The 23,609-nt window shown below is 49.3% G+C and overlaps 10 protein-coding genes across 10 annotated transcripts; 6 read left to right on the plus strand and 4 right to left on the minus strand.

Annotated features, from left to right (window-relative positions):
- Window positions 1-908: 908 nt before the first annotated feature.
- Window positions 909-1,115, plus strand: N7508_004790 (valine--tRNA ligase; the record flags this gene model as incomplete). The annotated part of the gene is made up of 1 exon (XM_058462856.1): window positions 909-1,115. The coding sequence occupies one exon, from the start codon at window positions 909-911 to the stop codon at window positions 1,113-1,115; it is 207 nt and encodes a 68-aa protein (XP_058319334.1).
- Window positions 1,116-2,084: 969 nt separating this feature from the next.
- Window positions 2,085-4,128, plus strand: N7508_004791 (uncharacterized protein; the record flags this gene model as incomplete). The annotated part of the gene is made up of 3 exons (XM_058462857.1): window positions 2,085-2,294; window positions 2,356-4,042; window positions 4,097-4,128. 3 exons carry the CDS (start codon window positions 2,085-2,087, stop codon window positions 4,126-4,128), a joined length of 1,929 nt encoding a protein of 642 aa, XP_058319335.1.
- A 2,276-nt stretch (window positions 4,129-6,404) lies between these two features.
- On the plus strand, window positions 6,405-8,279 carry N7508_004792 (CorA family magnesium transporter; the record flags this gene model as incomplete). The annotated part of the gene is made up of 3 exons (XM_058462858.1): window positions 6,405-6,929; window positions 6,993-7,633; window positions 7,685-8,279. 3 exons carry the CDS (start codon window positions 6,405-6,407, stop codon window positions 8,277-8,279), a joined length of 1,761 nt encoding a protein of 586 aa, XP_058319336.1.
- A 235-nt stretch (window positions 8,280-8,514) lies between these two features.
- On the minus strand, window positions 8,515-9,591 carry trm44 (tRNA (uracil) methyltransferase; the record flags this gene model as incomplete). The annotated part of the gene is made up of 1 exon (XM_058462859.1): window positions 8,515-9,591. The coding sequence occupies one exon, from the start codon at window positions 9,589-9,591 to the stop codon at window positions 8,515-8,517; it is 1,077 nt and encodes a 358-aa protein (XP_058319337.1).
- A 710-nt stretch (window positions 9,592-10,301) lies between these two features.
- N7508_004794 (cytochrome P450) lies at window positions 10,302-12,256 on the minus strand (the record flags this gene model as incomplete). Its single annotated transcript, XM_058462860.1, has 4 exons — window positions 10,302-10,367; window positions 10,413-10,557; window positions 10,610-12,017; window positions 12,067-12,256. 4 exons carry the CDS (start codon window positions 12,254-12,256, stop codon window positions 10,302-10,304), a joined length of 1,809 nt encoding a protein of 602 aa, XP_058319338.1.
- Window positions 12,257-12,404: 148 nt separating this feature from the next.
- Window positions 12,405-13,313, plus strand: N7508_004795 (uncharacterized protein; the record flags this gene model as incomplete). The annotated part of the gene is made up of 2 exons (XM_058462861.1): window positions 12,405-13,187; window positions 13,239-13,313. 2 exons carry the CDS (start codon window positions 12,405-12,407, stop codon window positions 13,311-13,313), a joined length of 858 nt encoding a protein of 285 aa, XP_058319339.1.
- Window positions 13,314-13,855: 542 nt separating this feature from the next.
- N7508_004796 (uncharacterized protein) lies at window positions 13,856-16,821 on the plus strand (the record flags this gene model as incomplete). Its single annotated transcript, XM_058462862.1, has 8 exons — window positions 13,856-14,042; window positions 14,090-14,660; window positions 14,708-14,920; window positions 14,970-15,642; window positions 15,941-16,041; window positions 16,108-16,271; window positions 16,329-16,594; window positions 16,651-16,821. 8 exons carry the CDS (start codon window positions 13,856-13,858, stop codon window positions 16,819-16,821), a joined length of 2,346 nt encoding a protein of 781 aa, XP_058319340.1.
- A 1,567-nt stretch (window positions 16,822-18,388) lies between these two features.
- On the plus strand, window positions 18,389-19,419 carry N7508_004797 (histidine phosphatase family protein; the record flags this gene model as incomplete). The annotated part of the gene is made up of 4 exons (XM_058462863.1): window positions 18,389-18,564; window positions 18,656-18,919; window positions 19,055-19,270; window positions 19,356-19,419. The coding sequence occupies 4 exons, from the start codon at window positions 18,389-18,391 to the stop codon at window positions 19,417-19,419; spliced, it is 720 nt and encodes a 239-aa protein (XP_058319341.1).
- Window positions 19,420-19,642: 223 nt separating this feature from the next.
- N7508_004798 (DASH complex subunit HSK3 family protein) lies at window positions 19,643-20,044 on the minus strand (the record flags this gene model as incomplete). Its single annotated transcript, XM_058462864.1, has 1 exon — window positions 19,643-20,044. One exon carries the CDS (start codon window positions 20,042-20,044, stop codon window positions 19,643-19,645), a length of 402 nt encoding a protein of 133 aa, XP_058319342.1.
- A 908-nt stretch (window positions 20,045-20,952) lies between these two features.
- N7508_004799 (ketopantoate reductase family protein) lies at window positions 20,953-23,443 on the minus strand (the record flags this gene model as incomplete). The annotated part of the gene is made up of 5 exons (XM_058462865.1): window positions 20,953-22,618; window positions 22,666-23,095; window positions 23,147-23,187; window positions 23,237-23,357; window positions 23,410-23,443. The coding sequence occupies 5 exons, from the start codon at window positions 23,441-23,443 to the stop codon at window positions 20,953-20,955; spliced, it is 2,292 nt and encodes a 763-aa protein (XP_058319343.1).
- Between the last annotated feature and the right edge of the window lie 166 nt (window positions 23,444-23,609).

Consider the following 23,609-nt stretch of genomic DNA (forward strand, 5'->3'; position numbering starts at 1 on the left):
TTAAACCGCGAACAGAACATAACGGGAGCCCCAAGCCGAAAGGCAGATACATTATTGCCATCCCGTCACCCAATGTACAAAATCGTGCATTTCAGAAAATCATCAGCCAACGCTGGTCTTAGGTGACTGGAAAATTACATATTGGATGTCTCTGGAGACTGGTCGCGGGAGGCCTTCACAATGAATCCACAGCTGCCAAAAGCGGTTACTGAGACTTTCGTACGGCTACACGAAGACGCCTCATCTATCGAGCTAACAGGCTTGTGGATTGGTCATGTCGCCTATCTACTGCATTGTCTACGCTTGAGGTAGACCAGAATGAGTTTGAAAGGACCACAAAGCTTGACGTGCCTGGTTATGACAAGAAAATTGAATTTGGAACACTCACCTATTTCAAATACCCAATCGAGGGCTCTGACCAGATAATCGAAGTGGTAACAACGAGACCGGAGACGATTTAGGTGATACTCGCATTGCTATCCACTCTCAGGATGAGAGATATAAGAAATTTGTTGGCAAAACTGCGCAGCACCCGATCATTCCTGAGAGGAAGCTGAGAATCATTGCTGATGGAAATGTCAAGAGAGAGACTTCAGCACTGGCGCAGTGAAGTTGACGCCTGCTCATGCTCGCAATGATTTTAAACTAGGCAAGAAACACAATCTACCATTCAGTATTTTTATGACAATCTACCATTCATAAAAATACTGAATGAAGACGGCACTCTCAACAGAAACGCTGGTCACTATGCTGGAGAGAAGAGGTTCGATGCGAGATATGGCGTTATCGAGGCGCTCAAGAAACTGAGTCTCTTCACTAAACAAGAACCGAACAAAATGCAGGTTCCGATATGCAGCCGATCGGGAGATGTCATTGAGCCCTTACTGAAGCCCCAATGGTAAATGAAGATGGAGCCGTTGACTAAGCCTGCTATAGGAGTGGTCGAAAGTGGTGAACTCGTTATCCGACCAGAACTTCAGAAACGACAATATCTGCAATGGATGCGAAACCTCCAGGACTGGTGTTCTCAAGACAGCATTGGGGGGGGGGGGCATCAAATCCCTACAAATCTCATCGGCATCGAAGGTGAAGATGGTGGATACAAGATGCCGTAAAGGAGGCCGAAAAGGCGAAAGCCAAGTCGAACTAAGCAAGAAAGGACCAAGATGACATTGAGTTGCTCAAGGCTGAGCTGAGTAAAGTGCAAGACAAGGATGTCACTGAGGCCATGCGATCAGCCGAGAGCCGGAAACCGGATATTGAAGCCAGGTCGCGGGCATTGGAACAGACTGTCGCGATATTCGAGAAGATGCGGGCTTAGGCTGTGAACTTGCACAGTAATGGATCAAAATGGATATGTGTCGGACAAGCAAAAGCTGAGAAGCGCATTTGTAATGTACACAGACGTGCCGTACAAGTCGCCCATTTTAGTTGCAATCAGCCCTATTGAAGGTGTTGGTCACTCATAGTAAGACAAGAGGCCACTTTTAGTATGAGCACACTACTCCATACCAAAGTAACGTCATTCAGCTCAGGCCTCTTGTGACTTCGCCAATAAGGAAAATTCCCATCTTTTCTTTTATATACAACTCGCACTTCAAGCTAAGCCGCATCCCGTAATTCGTCATTGTACATGTTGAGAACACTTTTCTTACTACATAATATTTCAATAGATCTGAAATAGAGTACATTTATACCGTAGAGCACCAGACAAGTCGAAGACGCCCTGGGGCACATCTTAAATAGTACATCCAAAGTACCACGTGCCACTATGGCGTTGCGGCGGAAGGCCCAGGTCACTCCGGTGTACTGGGTCCCCCGCCTACGTCTTCTCACCTCTCCATCTCCAACTCCCCAACTCTCAAGGCAACCGCCGGTCGGCACCTCTTCACCTACCTCTCTCTCCTCGATCGGAATACCTCAATCTCCTCTAATCTGCACCTCCCGCCGCTATCCTACTAGTCGGTGTGTTGGGCACTTCGTCAAGATACCCGCCCGGCTGCAATGTGTAATTTACTCACTTAGCAACCCTTCGAACTACACCCTTCCTATCTTCGTCTACTGTGGGCCCACCCGAATTCACCATGCCCTCTATTCTCAGCGATGCGGACAAGGAGACTGTTAAACGGAACGTCCCCAAACCCGCCAACAAGATTCTCGCCGTAGCTGTCGCACGACTCTACGTTGCCTACCCGGATGGACAGCGATGGACATTTACCGGCATTCAGGGGGCTGTGGTCCTCTGTAATGACCTGGTAGGAAGAACCTTTTGGCTTAAAATGGTCGATGTTTCGGTGAGTGGTGCACTTGGCCCTGGAGAGATAAGAGCAGAGTGCTGACAATAAGATGGTGAAGCCTGCTGCAAGAGGCGTGATATGGGATCAGGAGCTTTACGACAACTTCGCTTACAACCAGGACCGAACCTTTTTCCATACATTCGAGCTCGAAGACTGCGCCGCCGGATTATCCTTCGTTGACGAAAAGGAGGCCAAGACCTTTATCAAGAAGATGCACGAGCGCGAGAAGCATGCGAGCAAAGAGACACTCAAGACCCCGTTCGCCTCAACCCGGGGACAGGGACCAGCTCCCGTTGCGAATGGAAAGGTTGGACGGTCTTTATTCGGTAGCTTGTTGCATCGTTCGAGCGCAGCTCCAAGTGCGCCGCCAGCACCCGCGCCATCCATACAGGTTGCCCCTCCCCCAACACTGGCTCCAACCGCGCCACCAAGCGCGCCACCAAGCGCACCGGCAGCTAAGCCAGAAATGTTGTTTGATGCTAAGCTGTTGGACGAACTCAAGGAGATGGGAATCACCGAAGACCAAATCGCCGAGAACTCCGATTTCATCAAGATGTACATTGACCAGAAGCAAGCGGCAGCTCAACCGGAGCCCGAGGAACAGAGCAAGCCAAAAGCCGCCCCGCCTCCGCCTCCTGCTCCAAAGATGAGCACAATCAGTCCCCAGGGCACAGGATCTAGCTCGTCTAGTCGACGCGGCCCCCCACCACCCCCCCCGTCCCGAAAGACACGCCCCGAAGCAGCAGAGGAACCAGTTTCTCCTCCTCCGCGTGAACCATCTCCCCCTGTCCGCAGATTCAACGCTCCTCCCCCACTTGCAGATGCAGGCAAATTTGCAGAGCCGGCTGGCCCTGCGCCGCCGCGACGTCCGCGCGCAACATCGAATGTTAACCCCGGCCCTCCACCGCCGCCGCGCCCCCCGAAAACCCCAATGGAAGACAACCAGCCTAGTCAATCTCGGTTCGGAGTACCACCGGCGTTCTCTGGTGATCGCAAGGTCTCCGCACCACCAGCACCACCAAGCCGTAGCCCTGCGCCAGGTGGACCTCCTCCCCCGCCGCCTCGTGCGATGAGCCCGGCAGCACCACCCCAATTACCTCCTAAAGTTCCGGCTACAACTACTATGACAGGGCCCCCTCCCCCTCCACCTGCCAGGGGCCCTGTATCTCCACCACCGCCTCCTCGACCTGTGCCAGCTGCGCCATCTTCTCCCGCAGCGGTTCCACCACCCCCACCCCGAGGCCCAATCTCACCTCCTCCCCCTCCTCCGCCATCTGTACCTGCATCATCTCCCAGCCTTCCCCCACCACCGCCTCCACTACCTAGCTCTGCGGCACCTGGTGGCCCTCCGCCGCCTCCACCTCCAGGTCGCGGCGGTCCTTCAATGCCTCCTCCGCCTCCTCCTGCATCTGGCTCTGGGGCACCTGGAGGACCACCTCCACCCCCGCCACCTGGTCGATCTGGCGGTGCTCCACCTCCACCTCCTCCAGCTGGGGGTGCGGCACCACCTTTACCCAAGAGCACCGGTGGACGCGATGATCTTTTGGCCTCTATCCGAGCCTCTGGTGGTGGTGGACTACGCAAAGTCCGAGACTCTGACAAGAAAGACCGAAGTGCTGCCTTGGTACCCGGTGGTGCTAATGAGTCTGCTGCGAGCCCAAGTGGAGGAGGTGCTCCTCAAGGTGGTCTGGCTGGTGCATTGCAAGATGCCCTCAACAAGAGAAAACAGAGGGTCAGCGGAAGTGGTATGTAGGATCCTGTCCCTTGATTAAACCATATGCTAATTAATTTTCTCACAGATGACGAGAAAGACAACGACGATGATTGGTGAGCGGTGAGCGGTGAGCGGCGAGCGGTGGTTTTGTTCCAGTATTTCAAGATACCAATCAATGGCTTTGCATTTTGCAAGCATCGAGCATTATGTTTTTTCTGCCCAAAAGTTTGGCTTTCAGAGCGCTTCAGTGGGAGGCAACGCAATGCACTTTGTATATAGCTTTCAATGGTAGAGTGCGAACAGCTTGGTTCTGTATTTGAGTAGGTAGTCGTAGATGTAGACTATGACTGTCTATTGCCGTGACAACGTATACCAAAGCAAGGGTTTTCTCTGCATGATAACCTCACCACATTTCCTACCCTTTTATACTAGTCTGAATATACACTCAATCCCCTATAAACCTCTCGTAGTATACTGAAATCGGTGCAAGCCGCCTTCAATAACTTTAGTCAATTTATCAAGACGCTTGGCCTACTATGCATATATTTTCCTACTCATTCGGGCGAAAAGGTCACTCAGCCTTGAACTTTTTTATATCAATATAGCTAGGGCGATGTGTACGTATATTAGAAGTTTCGCAAATGATATGATTCGTACAGTTGAAACAAAGTATAGAGTTCTTCCTGTCTTCTTTGTTGACCTCTTTTGATTCTTATACATACTCTTCCTGCTACAATCTTTTTCTCTCGCTCTTTTACGCCTCTTTTGTTTTCCGTTGAGCTCTCGTGAACTTTTTGTGAACTTCCTGTTGACTATATGTAAAGTCTCTGCTGGCCTTCTAACTATACCGTTTGGTAACATAGTGCACATGCATGGAGTTTACAGAAACCCGCTTGATATAGTGGTGGTACTAGGCTGGTCCAGTAGGTTTTGACCCTCAGGTTGAGTGCTCGAATTGCTTTTTGTCTGTATTCAAAGTTGTCCACCTCCGTAGGTTTAGGCCGCACTGCCATCATGTGTCTGCCTCCACCATCCGCCTTTCTTCCCATCTTTCTTTTGTCAAGACCCTTCCCCACACCCAAACATCTAAGCTCCCTCTAAAATGGAGTCCGACACTCACCATTTGAAGCCTTGCCAATGGAGCTTTTGGTTTCTATCTTTCGTCTTGTGGGATCCCATCGGTCTCATATCCATCCATCAAACCTGCACCAAGTTTCGCGCCGTAATCCTGCCAGATCGATGCATGTTCCTGAAAGGCTACTCGCGTCTGAGCAAGATGTTAGTGGAATCACGCCGGTCTCCGGTCTTCTATGCAAGAACAAATTTGGTCCAGCCTGAATTTTCCTTGATCGAGTGACTATCAATGCGATGGGCCTGCGGCACCTATACTCTCGCACTTTGCCTTTTGTGTCTGTTTTGGATCGTGTCTTCCCACGCACTTCTGTCATATTCAATGCAAAGGAACCTGCAGGCAAAATGCCTAGCCTGATCCAGCTGTGAACCGTGGGAATTGATTTGACATGACAAGCCATGCGATGTGGGAAGGCACGGTGGCCCAAAATCCTCCCGCTGGCAAGAGTTGCGTGCATTCCGTCTGTGTGGCATGGAGCGACAATGGGCAGCCTCATGAATCCCAGTCTTCATTGGATACCGCGTCCTGCAACCACTGTTTCACTCAAGACGGGAGGGCCATGAAAAGCTCTGCTTGGCTCTCATGGGATGTTTGATGATATATTTCAAGCATGCAAGATACGCAGTAACAGTGCTGATGCTAGATGGCTAGCATCATCTTCATGAACTTATGCAAGCGATGATTCGGCGAACAAATCACTCACATGCAGAGCTGATAATCATCCTTGCAAACACTCAGCCAATTGTTCATGAGGAACGGCACCATCCAAAGATCAACTATATTGTCTCTGGGCGAGAAGTTCCGCGAGTGGGCCATTATACGGGAAAGCATGACAGCAGAATAGCGATCAGACCTTGGATTGAACATAGACTGACACGTACACTACACTATGGTCGAGGAATACGTTGCTTGGACTTAAAAGACAAAGAAAAACTCCCATCTATGGCACTGAGACCTGAATTTGCAGCAAGATCCATAAGACAAGATATTAAGATAATGTGATACAGTTTTATACAAAAGGGGACATAGGCCTTATGTGATCTAGATGATAAACCCGAGGCACTCGATAATGGACAATAAAGAAGGAGAGCAGATCTGAAACGAGCAAAACAATTAACTAGAAAACTCCGTTCAAGGCTTTCATATCTAGTGCTTCATTGCAATGTGTTGGATGTAATTCTGCCCCGGATCAACCTTGCCCCGAGCGCGGGAAAAAAGCGCATCTGATCTCATCGCGACAACTCTAGCTCGACATCCAGACATGCTGTCTCCAAAGCTGTCTGCTCCTTCGGCCTCGCTACTGCGCTTCTTACATACACAGTCTGGGTTCACGACTGCACCAGCATGCGCTCGCCCAAAACGCCTCGGCCGTGACAAGCCCTTCTCGACAGTACGAGCCTCCAAACTTCCGAGCTGGACACATCCTACGACCCTGTGCCCGGCAAGAAACGATGGCGCGTCGAATGGAAGATCTAGCGCAATCAGGCCAATGCTGGTCCCGTCAATGCCGACACAGGTGACGTTCTCGCGCCTCGCATCTACCAAAAGCCGCCCGTTTCTCCGACGGCTGTTCGATTTGAAGCGAAACAAAGCGTCAGAATACCAAAACCAAAGGCCTGCTGGATCTGGACTCGTCGATGAAGGCACAGAGGGTTTATTCAATATTGGCCGTAGTCTCTCAGCGAAGGCTTCAAACGAGCTACGGATTCGATGCACGGAGTTTGATATCAACGGAGATGTCACGCTTGTTAACGGAGAATTTCGGAAGCTGGAACTTATTGCAAAGGTTATTATACCATCTCGGATACCGGACCTGGGGCTTTGCTAACCAGTGAATTGTTTGATACAGTACGGACTTCTTCCACGAGACCTGCGCAAGATCGATTCCTCGACTCTCCCTCACATTCTGGTACGACCGAGTGCCATTCTGATCAATCTCCTTCACCTGCGAGTCCTCATCAAAGCGGACCGCGTACTCGTGTTCGACGCGTACGGATCGACAGACTCATACATGCAATCGCTGTTTATCTACGATCTAGAAGGAAAGCTACGCCAAAAGCAATCACAGCTTGCCTCTCAGCTCAGCCAGTCATTACCATACGAGTTCCGCGCGCTGGAAGCCGTGCTCATTAGTGTTACAAGTGGCCTCGAGGAGGAATTCAACGGCGTGAGAGATCCGGTCGTGCGTGTTCTACGCGCGCTGGAGGAAGACATCGACCGTGACAAGCTCCGGCATCTTTTGATCTACTCTAAGAAGCTGGGTACATTTGAGCAGAAAGCACGATTGGTCCGAGATGCTATCGACGATCTGCTAGAAGCAGACGACGATTTGGCAGCTATGTATCTTTCCGAGAGATCCAAGGGCAAAGAAAGAGAGGAGGATGATCACCAGGAAGTTGAAATGCTCCTGGAGTCATACCACAAGGTGTGCGATGAAATCGTCCAGGCCAGTGGTAACCTTGTGACGAATATTCGCAACACAGAAGAAGTGTATGTCCACCATCTTTTTTTCCAAAGCTTGTTAAATCTAACACAAAACAGAGTCAAGGCTATTCTCGATGCCAACCGCAACTCGCTCATGCTCATGGACCTCAAGTTCAGCATTGGAACACTCGGCCTCGCAACAGGAACATTATTCTCCGCTCTGTACGGAATGAACCTGAAGAACTTTATCGAAGAGTCTGACTTCGGCTTCGGCAGTGTCTCAGTCATCTGCTTCGCGCTCACAGGCATAGTCTGCGTTTATGGACTTGCCAGACTTCGTAAGCTCCAGCGCGTTCGCATGTGGGGTGAAGCCGGAGTGGGAGGCACTTCTCCTCTAGCTCCGTTATCCCCGAAGCGCAGTGCATTCGGCGTTAACCGCAACAACTGGCGCGCTGACTCGATTGAACCTGTCTGGGGCAGTCTTCCAGGTGAAGGCAGACCCGAGCGTATGAAGCGTCTCAGAGAACACGCGGCTGCTCAAGCTGCATCTAGGAACACCAAATTTGGAGTTCCAAATAGCCCTAGCGCTACTGCTGCACAAACACCAGCTTCGGCTCCTCACAACAAGCCTCGCGCAGAGGGCAGCAAGGGAACCGAGAAGGAAACTGCTGTTCACGGCGAAGGCAACGCAAAGCCTGGCTCACACGCGTGATCAACTTACTACCACCATATCCAACGACATACCGATCATTTGACTTCTCTCGCAAATTTTCTGGCATTTGACATTGAATCTTTAACTACAGCAACGGAGTTGAAGCATCTGTATTAAATTTTGTACATTACACACTCTTTCCTCTATATCCCCCCTCCATGATTCATGTTACATGTTCGGTGTGAATAGATCTAGAGCACATCTGACGAAATACCAATTGATATCTACTTAATTGTCACTCTCTTTGTTGCCGATGAAGGTCCTCTGCCTGTTCAATCCAGATTTTGGCAGCAGCCTGAACTCCTCCATCTCTAATGCATTCACGTTCAATGATTTGGGCAATCTGATCTGCTAGCACTGACGTCTGGCTGGGACTCGTTTCGGCCAAATTTGTTGCCTGCTGCTTTCTTCCGATCAAAGCCCTGGAAATAGCACCGGGGGTCTTGAGACATGTCTCCTCCACCTCAAACCCAACTTCCTCGGCAATATCTCTCGTTTTAGCAGTGAGAGACCCAACCATAGAATTCCCAAATCCACGGTCGGTCCTCTGCTCGTTCTTGGTGGCTCGAAGAGATCGCAAATCACCAGAAGCCGGTTGAGGGTTCTGCTCCACGTGCCTTTCAGCCTTCGTACTCGTCTCGCCTGTCTTCGGAGGAAAACGGTACCGAGCACCAGAAAGAGAACAAGAACAACAGGGTATAATGAAGAACGGCAAAGGAGACGACGGACTAGCAAGGGCAGCCATAAGTGGAGTCCACACTGTCAATTCGTCCGTATGATCAGAGACGATAAAGGTATCAGCCGGAAAGTCGCCCGTATGTATTTTCGCTTCGAAATCTTGAGAATCTATGGCATCCAAGAAAGGTCGAGGGATGTATATCCTCTCCTCCAGGCAATTCTGTACGTTGACGGGATATGTCTCCCAGGTTTTGCGACGGCGCGCATCAAAGCCTGACCCCTTGTATCCTTCCATAAGAAGCACGTATACGAGGATACCACTTCCACAAGCTAGGCTCACAAACCCCGGAAATGGCCCATTGCTCTTTGGTTGGAGGTTTTCTTGTTCTGCTTTTGGAATGGCGCCATACATGCCTCGCCAGAGTTCAATAAGATAAGCAGCCAGAGATAGTTGCTCCAAGATCTGTTTGGGTTGTTCGAGTTTCTCAACCCAGGTTTGTCGTAATGGTTCTGCATATCTGAGCTGTAGTCGATAGTAGGTTGTTTCGATTGGATCTTGTTGGATGCTATTTTGATATCCTGAATTGGAAACATGGGCCCAACTTGGCAATTTAGAACCGAAAATATTCGTCATTGGTACGCTCTCTTTCGCTGGGGTATATGGACAGATTTCCGACGAAATGGAATTTGGAGTGAGATTGGATGTTCATCATTGAGGAGACGATGCGTACATTGTTGAATTGTGTTTGAGATACGTAGCAATAAAGTATGTGATGATTGGTATATCAATATTGCCTGCAGAATAAAAAGACAAGAAGTATCGAAGTCAAACGACGCGTTCAAACCACCACACGTGACCAGCTCCCTCCACATACCCTGCTTGGTTGACAATGCTTTGGTTTAACCATCCTTTAGTGCAACATGATCGATTGTATGAGATTTATGTTTGTGAATAGACATGCGAAAGGCATGACATTCTTGGACTAGAACTGCATCCCTTAATCGTGCCCTCTTAATAGTTCTTGCATATAGACAAATGTCTTTTCTCTCTATCTATATAAGATTAGTCGATGATTCTGATCCTGATTCTGATCCCGAGGATGAATTGAGTCTCGATTGGTATGGCGTTTCCACCCCTACAAGAAGGCCTATATATTGACCAATGAAATGTGAAGTACATGTTTGATACGAAGATAGTACGTGTCCGACCGCTCTATCCTACTTTTAGTACTATGTTATCCTGGGAAGTGGTTATCTTTATCATATTTCGTTGTATTGAAGAGGCACGTAAGGTGATGAAGCAGCTATGTTGGTTCAGATTACGATCTTTTCCCAAGATTTACATCAATCGACTATGGAATTCTCGCGGTTTCTGAAACTGATCCAACATTCGTGTTCCTTAAACAAAGACTATAAGCATTCATTATGCAAATAGAACGGGTCGGAGCCACATACCTCAAATCTGGGGAAAGTCTCATCATAGAAGACCTCAAACCGGCTTGTAATCCCAGGACTCACACCTTTCTGCTTCTCATACCCACTAGTAGTGTACTTTCTGTAGATAGCAGCAAGCAATGTTGTCATTTCCGCCATGGCAAGACTAGATATTTGGTCAGCGAAATTTTAATTCGCCTTCCCCGAGTCACACTTACTGCAAGCCAATGCACATGCGACCTCCACTAGAGAACGCCCAGAACCATTTTTTCATCTCTGCAAGATCTGCGCAATGACCGAGCCACCTCTCAGGGTTGAACTTCAAAGGCTCCGAGAATACGTCAGGATTTCGATGAAGTGTATACGGTGACATGCTCACAACCGTTCCGGCTGGGATGAGATAACCGTCAATTGTCGTATCAACCGACATTGATCGTGGCTCGGATGCTGGTAGGGGGGCATATAACCGAAGCGTTTCTTTGAGAACAGCATCAAGGTAAGGCAATCGGTCTGCGACTTCGGCAAGCGGATTACCGTCTTGGTTGCAATCCGTGTTAAGAATTGTGTCAAGTTCTTTTATCAATATCTCCTGATAGATCTTATTCTCAGGACGAGAAAGAGCCCATATCGCGAACATCAAAGTATCGCTTGTCGTATCAATGCCGGCTAATAGATGATCGGCTAATTCGGAGGCCATATCAAGACCATCGAGGCGAATACCTTTGCCGGATTTGCTGTGCCGCCACAACTTATCGATGATAGCCAAATCCTGCTCCGAGTCTTTTTCCGTTGCAGCAGTCTCAAAACCGGTCCAGGATTGGAGCGCATATGCGCGAATGCCCGTATAGGTTGCAGGCTTTTGCATAGGCAGTAGCCCCAATTTCGTGATAGCTTTCTCCATGGCTCCCGTCCGTGTATAGAGCCACTTTGTATATTTCTTCAAGTGTACCGCATACCAGCTTAGCTTTCGTCGACTAGGGTCGATAATGTCGCTCAGCATTCTTCTGTCTAAGTCATTTCCTCTGAGCGCATGAGTTCCCCCGTGCTGATCTCCGTAAAGAAAGCCGGTAATACTGTCGAGACTAAACCAATGAAGGCTTTGGAATATTCCCTCGGCCACATCTTTCTCCCCTTCTAACAGATCCAAGTAGCTCTTCACATTCTTCTCTATCAAGGGCTTTGCAATCGCGTTGGGTGACAATACCACGCTTTTGGAGTAAGCATGGGCGAGTAACTTCTTTCTCTCGGCATGTTGCTTTGTGCCAGCAAAGGAAAACAGGTTTTGTCGTCCATAGACGTCAAACATTCTGTAGAAATCTGTTCTCTCAAATCCCGATCCTGCACCATAGATCGTTCGCAACGCGGAAAGAGAGGAAAATGACACCTCTTTTGTACCGATGCGCGCTACGGTTCCATATCTCTGGTGGATAGAGTTAATGCATTGAGTTCTGACTCCATGATAGTCGGCAAGCGCCAGTCGCCACTTGGTTGCAGCAAAAGCCTTTGGACCTGGGATCCTTCGCAGGGGAGTGGCCAGTAAAGGCTGGTAGATGAGGTGGTAGAAGATATAGCTGGAGAAAATGAGGGCTGCAATGTATCCTGTGTTTTCTGACAGAGATTCAAAGGCTGTAACCATTAGCACTCGTGAACATGTAGTGTATCTGTTCCTACCAACCTTTGTGTACAACACTCCTGGTCATCTCAACGGTGTGTCCTTTGGAACAGGAAGTTGGATGTTGAGGTTGAGATACTCCGCATGTCTTATCGTTTTCCAACTTCACGTCGGAAACTCCGCAACCCCAAGGCCAGTTATCTCTTGGCGCATTTGTATAATCGGACAGGCCGATTTCCGAGGAAGCCCTCATGTAGGTTGAGTAGCAAATTTGCTCTTTTGGCAGGATTTAAATTTGGGAAAATGCCGATCTGCACGGAGTTCAGTCGGGAAGTCAGGATACTTCAAAACCAAGCCCTGATCACTTTACCTGTCTCCCCCGCATGTTCACATCAGTAACAATGGCACCCTCTGCAGCTCAACTAGGTGTCCTCCCTGGTGTTCAACCAAGCACTAAACCCATCGACGCGATGGCTGCTATGGCCCACGGAGGCAAAGCACTTCCCGGGATCCCCGAATTCGCTTCAATTACCAAGAAGCGACAGTGGCAGCTTGAACACATGGCGGGCTCGTTCAGAGTCTTTGCGCGCGAGGGCTATGCGGAAGGCATATCAGGGCACATCAGCGTGCGAGACCCCGAGTTCGAAGATCGATTCTGGATCAACCCGCTAGGAGTCCACTTTGGGATGCTGAAGGCAAGCGACATGATATGTGTGGGGTTGGATGGCGATGTTATGGACGGAAACATGGGTGGGTCTATCAATGCTGCTGGCTTCCAGATCCACAGTGCGGTGCATCGTTCTCGCAAAGACGTGCACGCTATATGCCATACACATTCCCTGTATGGCAGGGCCTGGTCTGCCTTTGCAAAGCCGCTCGATATGATCAATCAGGATGTTTGCTACTTTTATAAGGCTCACTCCGTGTACTCGGATTATGGGGGCATTGCAAACGAGTCATCAGAAGGAGAGAAGATTTCCGAGAGCCTGGGTAATGGCAAGGCAGCCATCTTAATGAACCATGGACTTCTTACTGTAGGAGAGACGGTCGATGAGGCAGCCTATCTTTTCTGTCTGATGGAAAGGAGTTGCAAGATCCAGTTGCTAACCCATCGGGTGGAGTTGGAGAAGAATATTGTGAGCGACGAAGAGGCTGCCTATAACTTCAAGATGGCGAGCACTCCTGTAAGTTCCCTCGATCCCAAGGTTTTGGATACAGTACTAATCAACATGTAGGAGACGCTGTTCACTGAATTTCAGCCTCACTATCAGTACGAGGATTATATGTGCAATGGCAATTTCAAGTATTAGCAACTGCGTTATACAATCTTATGAAGGGGAAGATAGATCAATACAAATTTGAGCTAAATCAATCAAATCCTTTGTACAGATATAGCCCGAGAATGATACTCCAGTTAGCTCCCATATTCCTATGCAACAAGGCAAGGTTGAAAGAAAGAGCATTTATCGGACGAGCCGCTATGTTAATTTAGTTCAGTAGATAAAGCAGTGAGACAAGGTTGTCGGCAGTTCCGATACTTCGATAATCCTCTCGGTTTGTATCGACGAATGACTCTTGGTTGATATCTTATGATTATCCAATGAGCAGGTCTTATGAAAGCGCTTTGACACTAATATTAACAATCTTAGTACCATAGAGCTTCCTGATACCCCAGTCATAATGATTCCAGGCTTTTATCACTCACTGATGAACATTTTTATAAACAGATGCGATGCCAGCGTTACAGACATGCCACAAGCACGTCGGAATGTGTCAACAAAAGTTGCTACTGCCTCACTAGGATCATTCGAGCTACCTCTCCTTTGAGTCCTCCCTGACTAGCTAGGAAAACATGGCTACCCCTAAGTACCCTGAAAAGGGGCCACCTTCGTTCACAAGCAGTGAACCTACTCCCGAAGCTACGGATAATGCGACGTTTGGAACTGTCTCAAATATAGCTGCCGGCTCACAAGCTTTACATCGTAAATTACGCGGAAAGGAAGTGCAGTTATTTGCAATTGGCGGGGCAATTGGAACTTGTAAGTCGACGGCTATCTCCAAGAAACAAAGCTTACCAAATACCTAGCTTTATATGTTCAGATGGGCTCGGCCTTGCCAAAAGGAGGACCTGCTGGTCTCTTTATTGCCTTTGTTCTATGGGGGATGATTATGTGGGCAGTGAACGAGTGCTTCGCCGAGATGGTGACCTATCTCCCAGTGCCATCACCCTTCATTCGCTTTGGTAGTGAGTGGGTTGATGGTGCGCTAGGCTTTGCCATGGCCTGGAACTTCTTTCTCAACATGGCATTCCTTGTGCCTTTCGAGATGGTTGCTATGAACATCATGATCACATTTTGGACAGACAAGGTGCCCGTTGAGGCTATCATCGTCGCGATGATTGTTCTCTATGCTTTGCTTAACGCGATTAGTGTGAAGTACTTTGGAGTTTCCGAGTTCTACCTATCAATCTTCAAAGTCATCTTGATGATTGGGTTATTCTGCTTCACATTCATTACTATGCTAGGAGGTAGCCCGTTGCACGATCGATACGGATTCCGATATTGGGACAATCCGGGAGCATTCGTTGACCATCTTGTTCCCGGGCGAACAGGTCGATTCTTGGGCGTCCTTTCCTGTGTGTATCAGGCTACTTTCTCGTGAGTATTCTACTCTCCAATTGGGGACATTTTATTAACACTCCAAGGATCTGCGGACCAGAGTACATATCTATGGTCGCTGCTGAGGCAGAGAATCCTCGAAAGATTCTTCCTCCGGCTTATCGATCGTTTGTCTGGCGCATCTTGATATTCTTCGTGGGTTCAGCTCTTTGCATGGGCATCGTCATCCCATATAACGATTCTACTCTACTTTCTATCTTAGGAGGAGATATTTCTGGGTCTGGCACAGGTGCAGCATCGTAAGTCGCTTCTTTCGCATCGAGATGTGGCTCACTAATACCAGCTTAGACCCTATGTTATTGCGATGCAACGGCTTAAGATCCATGGCCTGCCGCATCTCGTCAATGCCCTTATCATGACATCAATATTCAGTGCTGGAAACGGCCTCCTATTTGCAGCGACTCGCACTCTACACGGAATGTCACTTGAAGGACATGCGCCACGGTTCCTCTCTTGGTGCACCAAGAGTGGTGTACCCCTCTGGGCACTTCTATTTTCTCTCTCGTTCTGTCTACTCGCATTTCTACAAGTGAACAGCTCTTCTGCAGAAGTCATGACATATCTTGTCGATCTCGTTACATGTTGCCAGTTAATCAACTATGGATTTACGGCTCTGACATATCGACACTTCTACTCTGCGCTGGCAAAGCAAGAAATTTCACGCGACACTCTTCCCTACAAGGGCAAATTCCAGCCTTATACTTCTTACCTAGCTATGGGCGGTACGAGCTTTATGGTTCTGGCAGGCGGATATGATCTATTTATGAAGGGTGGATGGGATGTGATGTGGTTCTTCTTGGACTACGGCATGATCGGTTTCTTTGTTATTACTTTCATTGGGTGGAAGCTAATCTGCAGGACCAAATATGTTTGGCCAGGAACTGCAGATTTGAGCCTTGGTGGGCTGAAGGAAGAGATCGATAATTATGAAGCTCTATATACGCCCTCTCTCCAGGGAAAGGTAGATAGGCTGGTTAATAAGCTTTTTAGCTAGCAAATTTCTGTTTTTGTCTCTCGAAATGACCTAACCATGATCCGACGAGATTTCAGAAACACTATATGGAATCAACTCACAATTACACAAGCTCATCCCATCCCACCTCACCTCTACTTGAATGCTCTTGAGGAAATATTTTCCCATCACCGTGGAAATGCCTTTGCGTGAGCCGACCCGTCTGTGCGTTATGCCTAGCTCTCAACCAGCTCTTTCCGACAATGATTTGATAGAGCAGGTCACTATGACTATGAACCAAGCAAAGCTGCCCCAAGAGTTCATTTGGAAGAAAATCAAGCCTGAGACTGGACTTTTAGCTGCCCATGAACTCAGCAATGATAAAATGTTGACCAAGCGCGATGCACGGTAAGCCATATGTCATTTTCTTGCAGTTCAGTTCTGTGGCTAATCCGTCATCTTTCACACTTTTAGTATGTCTTACAACCCTGCCACAGAGGAGTTACGTTTAAAGGTCACTCATACATTTCTCCATAAATGTCACCGAAACTGGCTTATGAGCGGCCTATTTGAATGGTGTGAAGAAGGGCTTATCTCAAAGGACGAGGAGAAAACTTTGAATATATTTGACAATTGCAGTGTGTGATCCAGATGAACGAATGCTACTTGCAGGCTAAGCTGACAAGCTCTTGCAGCAACTATGGGTTTTGAAAAGCCGTATGCATATGCCGTCAAAGATGTTGACATAGGAATCGCATGTCCGGTTGGAACATTTCCCCGAATTGTGGTAGAATCTAGATGGTCGATTCCCCGATCCTCTGATTCAGCCATTCTATGGCTTCAAAAGGCTGCACCAAATCTCCAGGTCCTCATTCTCATTGAATGGTGGAATCTTCCAAAGGACACAGTGGCAGGACAGCTTCGAGTCTATCGGCGTTGGACAAAAAACATTCAAGCAGAGGTATAGTCAGAACGATTACCCACCAACCGTCCAGTTTGTGACTAACTCTGATATAGCCCATCTTCCCGCGTCCGCAACATTCCAATAGACGGCGAATCGTGCTCACACGAGATGAGGTCCTTGGTACTGAGAATAATCGCTTTGAAGGGTTGGTTCTGCTAGTCGATGATCTGCGAACGAATGCGCTCAAAGCTATGGGTAAAATGGATTTGAATCCGGCTTGTTAAAACGTTCAGATGTTTTACAAGCTTGCTCGCAGGCTGCTGCATTGCTATATAAATAACAGACTAGCCCTATGGAAGATATCTGTAAGAATGTCTCGATATATCAGCCCTGTTAATGCGTCAGAACAAGATCACAGAACAACAGAGCAGCCACAGACGTCGTTCAAGCTATATCTAGCGATGAAGATGAACGTGAGTCTACCGAGATCCAACCAAGATAAACTTGAATGTTATACGACTTGCGTATTGGTGGCTTTCCTTTTGCACGCGATTAATTACCGCAAACTGCCAAATTCGGGCCAAGCTGGGCAATCTTTCTCCGCGAACCCGAGAGATCCACTTGATCAACGCCCGTGTAGGCACTAGGTATGCGCTGTGGATTCCGACAGACTCCAGGGTCGTTTCTCTTCCCCGGAGCTGCGACGGCTTTGTTTAGAAGTCTTGGGAGAATGCCGGGATTTCCCGTTCTCTCCCCAGATACACAGCCCCTTGACAGACTACACTCGCTTCAAGGCTTTCGTATAGAAACTTTTCAATACTTCATGCGACTGTGTACACATTTATGAGATCCTGTTGAAAAAGGAATTCTCAACACGAACAAGATATGCAACATTCAACATTTAGGTCATACTTCGCTATACATCAGTATAACATCACTGTAGTAACACCACCTAGTTTGAATGCTTTGCATATCCAGCACCAACGACAGCCTCCTTCGCATTCTTCTGGACCTCTTCGTCTTCGTGGTAGACGAATTGAATCCGCATCGCCAGCAACAATGAGCGGTGGGTTGGAACAATAGTATACGTCCATGGTTTCCAAGGTTCGGTTTTCTATAATGCCATTCATGTTAGCATCTCTCAACTGCAATAGTATACGGACATGGAAGACATAGCGTGAGCCAAAATGTGAGCCATCCTCCAGTAAGCTCAAAGTAGGGCTTCTTCGTAAGCGCCATAATTGAATATATGTGACAAAATCAAATCAATGGATTGAAATGAAGACACTGAGACAACGTGGAAAAGTAAGTAGAAGCATGCTAGCGACAGGGCTTATATACCTCTTTTTTAGGTCAGCCATACCTTTACAACTGGAGCCGTATAGTCTCGTACCACACCCCTTGAGTACACAATTCTGGCGTTCAATGAACGAGGTTGCATGTTAGCAACTGTGGGTTTTTTCCAGAAGATTCAAAGATTCGGTCCACAAAGTAATCCGCAGCCTATATCGGATACATCAGCCGTGCGCATTATGTTGACCGCATATCCGTGACTTCGTCGGTTTCAGATTGCCTTCCTAATCCCAATCTGGCCTCGATGTTGGGGAGACATGGGCACTAAGTACCTAAGCGTAAGCACTGTTCTATCTAAATTTTGCAATATACACCAATAATTTCTAAACAGAAAACCGACAAAATTAGAGTCGAAAAGACACGAACTCCATAGATCCAAAGTGGAGCCGGACCCACCATGACGCAGGATAACAGGGAACCCTCCAACCTCAACCTCACTCTCACTATCACTCTCACCGTACACTTTACAATCTAATCCTACCTGCACAATCCTGAACAATGTCACCCCGCTGCTTCATCATCCGCCACGGCGAAACTGAGTGGTCTCTAAACGGCCGACACACCGGCGAAACTGACCTCCCGCTAACAGCAAACGGCGAGAAACGTATCCGCGCAACCGGGAAAGCACTATTCGGCGATGATAGACTAGTCGTCCCGAAGAAGCTGGCGCACATGTAAGCACCATCTTATCCAGAAATTCCAATGCACTTTCATATCATATCTATATGATACCTCTACCCAAGACCCAAACTAAATAATGTATAGCTTCGTCTCACCCCGCACCCGCGCCCAACGAACCCTCGAACTCCTCGAGATCGGCTGTCGCGAACGTCTCCCTTGGAATGAGCAGCGCAAGTCTGAGGAGGAAGAGGCTATTCGGACGGAGGCGAAGGTTGAGATTACGGATGCTGTGCGCGAGTGGGATTATGGTGATTATGAGGGCTTGACTAGTAAGCAGATTCGGGAGATGAGGGCTGAGAGGGGTGAGGGGCCTTGGAATATTTGGACGGATGGATGCCCTGGTGGAGAGTGAGTTATACCCTTTTTTTCCTTTTTTTCCTTTTTTTCTTTCTGTTTCCTTGTTTATGGTACATGTGTGGTTGTGGTGGTACTTGATTGCTTTTGCATTTCTGGTATCCATGCTAATATGATTAACTCCCATAGATCCCCTGAAGATGTCATCCGCCGTCTTGACGCTCTAATCGCCGAGATCAGAGAAAAATACCAGCGTTCCTGCTTTGGGAATTCCGACGATGCAAAGGGCGATGTGCTCGTCGTTGCGCATGGACATATCTTGCGCGCATTTGCCATGCGCTGGGTTGGGAAGCCGCTGACGGAGACTTCCCTGATTCTTGAGGCTGGTGGTATTGGTACACTCAGGTAAGACTGGATATTCTTGCAGAGGCGACACTGTCCGGATGTGAAGTGTGAAGATGGAGGTTGAACAGGGCTGACATGATCACAGCTACGAGCACCACAATATCGATGAGCCGGCCATTATTCTCGGTGGACAGTTTGTCGTTGACTGATCGTGATGGTCACTTGTGTATACTCGATATCCAGGCCCAGATGGACAGTGAGAGAAGATATCTTCGCTGAGCTATACATATGAAGAAAGTTAGCAATATCCATAGAAATAGAATCATGACCATGTAACTCACCAAAGGCCAACCATCGCTCTGCATCTTCCCATGCCAGACCCATAGAAAATCCCAATTCAATGAACTCTCCAACTCAACCAACTCAATCAACTCACTCCTCCTCGCCGCCCTCCTTAACAACCGCATCCCTAGAATCCAAATCGGCATTCGCGCGAACTCCCTCTTCCCCAAGAACCTTAGCAGAGCCCATAAACAGAGCCCCCATATACCCACCCAGGAAACGCATATCACCCGCCTGTACAGCAGTCATACGAAGCAAGTTTTCCGTGTCAGCGAGGTTAGCGTTTAACTGGGTGAGTTGGGCGTGTAAATGGGCATATTGGCGGGTCTTGGCTTGAGACATTGAGGGAGTGGAGGAGGGGATTTGGGGTTGTGTGCTTGTTGTTTGGGTGAAGGTTTGGGTTTGATTGTATGGGTTTGGGGGCATCGAGGGGCCGGGGTTATAGGTTGTTTGTGTTGAGTCATGGCGGCGGTGGATTGGGGGGATAGGCATTTTGGGTGTTTTTGTTGGTTTGGTTTGGTGGTCTAGTTTTGGTGCTGGGTGGAGTTGGGTTGAAGTGTTAATTGTTGGGAGGGGATGTTTACATCACGTGGTGATACGCTACCGTATACCATACTCGAGTGATTCTAGAGCAAATTATCTATTCTATTTTGAACATAGATGATATAACGGAAGGTCTATCAATTCAGAAGGATACAGTCTGTCCAGACCGAACAGTCACACTCATTAATGCCCAGCAAAGCGCAGACCCAGAAGGCAACTCAACATAAATCAACCTCCGGCTCTTTTGGAATGCGCCAAAACCAGAGGGCTGTAGAGACAAGGAAAAAGCAAAGGAAGGAAGTGCCCAGCAAATGGTGGTAAAACAGATAAAGCAAAGACAGGCGTATACGAGTCCACAGAAAAGGAATGCGCCGGCCCGAGTAGTGTACAGTCATGCAGTGAGATGAGAAGATGGGCAGGTAAGATTGCCGACGACGCTATATCGACATGCTGTGAAAAAAAGACAAAAGGAGATAGGACAGAGAGTGTGAGAGAGGAAGGATAGTTGTCCCATGTTGGCTCGCGCAGCCTCATTAGAAATCGATAATGCCGCGAAGATAAGTTTCGATGCAGAGGGAAATCGGAAAAAAAACCAAGACAGAACGCGCACACCCATATCCCAATCCACTCCGGAAACAGAAAATAAAAGCAATGAAGACCCCTATGTCCCTCATGTATATGTAAAGAAACGAAACAGCAGTATTAACCGGTGCCTCCCTTGGGACCGAAGAATGGTATCCCCGCTGAATTGACACGCCATGATGCAAAACGGTCCAAACATGACCAAGGTTCGGTTGGAGGGTTCGTCCAGGCCGAATGAAACGTCAAGGAAATTCAGTCAATCATCGAGCCGCGGATCAGCGAACAGGTGCTGCGACTCCCGGACCCAGGCTGACTTGACTGCTGTGAGATGAAGGTTCAGAATCGAGGTTCGCGCTCGCTCCACTATCACCACTCTCCGCGCTGGCGCTCGCACTTCCGGTCAGACTTTTGTTTTTAAGAGGACCCTTGGTAGGAAACGTATTGCTCACCCCATAGTGTTGTTCAACTTGCTGCGGCCCTACCGCGTTTCCCTGTCCAGGAGGATACCGCGGCACCGGCGTTCGCATGTTACCAGGGGGCGAAGGTTGACCGTGAGGTCCGTTAGGGGGTCCAAAGCTGTGATCATGTGCGGTTGGGGGGCGACCCATTCGGGGGCCTGGTCCTGGAGGGCCATGGGGTCCGGAAGGTCCTGGGGGTCCGCCGAGGGGAGTTCCGGGGGACTGGCTGTTACGCCGGCTCGTAGGGAAGGGCCTCGGTGGGTAGTCACCCATGTGGCTGGCCGTGAGGGAGTTGGCTCTGGAGTCCATGCTCATCTGGTTTCGGTCAACGGCACCATATCTGTTGGAAGAGTAGCTCATCATCGGGTTGTCCATGAGGGAATCGTGAAGACCCGGAATTTCCTGCATCACGCGATCGCTCGCGCGCTTCCTGCCAAAGTACCGTCCGAAGGCTGATGAGGAGGGGCGGCTGGGAGGTGCGGAGATGGAGAACTCGGGGTTTTTGCGGAATTGACTGTGAGTAGGGCCCTTGCGGCCACGGCGGGAAGTCATGCTCATCATGTCGACGCTGTCGGGGTCAATGTGAGGGATGGCCATGCCGTCCATGGGGTCGAAGTAATCCTCGTCCTCTTCATCAAATGCTGTCGGGGCCCGGGAAGGCGGTCCACGGCGTGCAGGGCCAGGGGGACCCCGGCGCATGCCCATCTCCTGTTCCCGGATCTGCAGCTCCCGTTGACGAAGAGCCAACTCCCGCTCCCGCAATGCTATATCCGATACTGGTGCCGCTCCAGGCTCAAGAGCACCATTGCCATTCTGGTGTGGGATGCTCTCGCCGGACTCGTCGTATACCACCAAATGGCTGAACTCTTCGAGCCCCTCCAATGATGGGTCGCGTGGCATTCGGTTGGGTCCCATTGGACCACCTGGGGGAGGTCCACGCATCATGCCTGGGGGTGGGCCACGTCTTTGTTGAGGGATACCCATGCCGGAGGGTGTGCGGCTGGCTCGCATGGGTGGGGGTCCACCATTCATAGGTCCGCCGTTCATCATGGGGCGCTGCTGAGGAGCGGAAGACAATCGTGGCGGGGGTTGGCCCATTACTGATGCAGGTGGAGATTCCTGTCGGGGCTTGCTCTGATTGACAATATTGGCGTGATGCAGCATTGCGTACAGGGATTCGATCCGGGGCACACGAGTGTTGGACTCGAGGGCCAGCTTAATCGGGGATCCAAGGAAAGTCTCAATCTCTATCGGGCGCCGGGCCTGGAAATCCTGGTACATTGTGGTCGGAGCATCCGTGGCGGTCATCTTTTCGATCGTCTTCGCCCGAAACTCGCTAGGGAATGAGCAGCCCTGGGCAGAGGCAAGCTCCATCAACTCATCAATGATGCCTGTTACGACTTGGCGAACGCCGGTCTTCTCAAGAAGTTGTGTGTGGTTGGGGGTTTCGAACAGTACGCTGGCGGGGTGGAACGCGATCGGGCTGCAACTTGTTAGCAAGATTTTGACGCTGATTCGGAAAGAACTCACCCAATCATTCGTTCGAATTGCTCCTGGCGAATATTCTCCGAGACCTTGCAGTCGACCTGACCAGAGTTCAGGGTCATCGCCAATGCGGCAGCCATGTCATTCTGGATGGAGGTAGGAATGGAGGTTTGTTTGTTTGTTGCGCCCACATGGATCTCGCTCGAGCTTAGGTGCTCGAACTCGCTGGGGCCGGTCTGGGAGATTTCCACGTTGGAGACAAGAGAAAGGATGACGTTGGTTGGGTACCGTTGCTCGAGATGGGCCTCAATGCCAAGGGTATTTGTGGTGTTAACAAGGATACATGTGTGTTGGGGAGTGACCACGGATTCGATGACCGAAGCCAGATCGTAGACATCGGGCAGGGCCTTGACGCAGAGAATCACATAGTCGTAGGCATTTTCGCGAGAGGAAGCCTCTTCGGGAGCACGAACGACTAGAGACCAGTTAGCCAGTGGCGAAGAGAGCCTCAGGGGATGATTCTCACCATGTCGGGGCTTAAATCGCTCGTTGCCAAATGCTTTGGATCTACAGGGAGGTTAGCCATCTGGCTGAGTATCACGACCAGGCCACATACTTGAATGAGACACCATATTGTGATACAGCGTCAAAGCCTGATTTCCAGACCAAAGTCACATCGCAGGAGGTTGTCGCCTGCAGTCGCCATGAGAGGAAGGCAGAAATCGCATTGCCACCAACTGCACACACGGTTAGATGGTCCATAACGAGAGGTGTGAAAGCGAAGCTCACCGGACAGAATGCGCAAACGTGGAGGAGGAGCCATCGAGGGAAGGCGGGAGTGACCCGGGTGAAGAAGGCGTGACGCCTATAAGTGAAGCTGAATGAGGGCCAATGTGAAAGAGTTGAAGGAGAGAAGAAACAGGAAGGGAGTAGAGGGGGGAGCACGTAGGTGTTGAAGTGTCGGATTGGGAAGAAAGGAAGATTGTACG

Source organism: Penicillium antarcticum (genome assembly GCF_028974205.1).
Source record: "Penicillium antarcticum strain IBT 31339 chromosome Unknown utg000005l_segment0_segment0, whole genome shotgun sequence".
Lineage (NCBI taxonomy): Eukaryota > Fungi > Ascomycota > Eurotiomycetes > Eurotiales > Aspergillaceae > Penicillium > Penicillium antarcticum.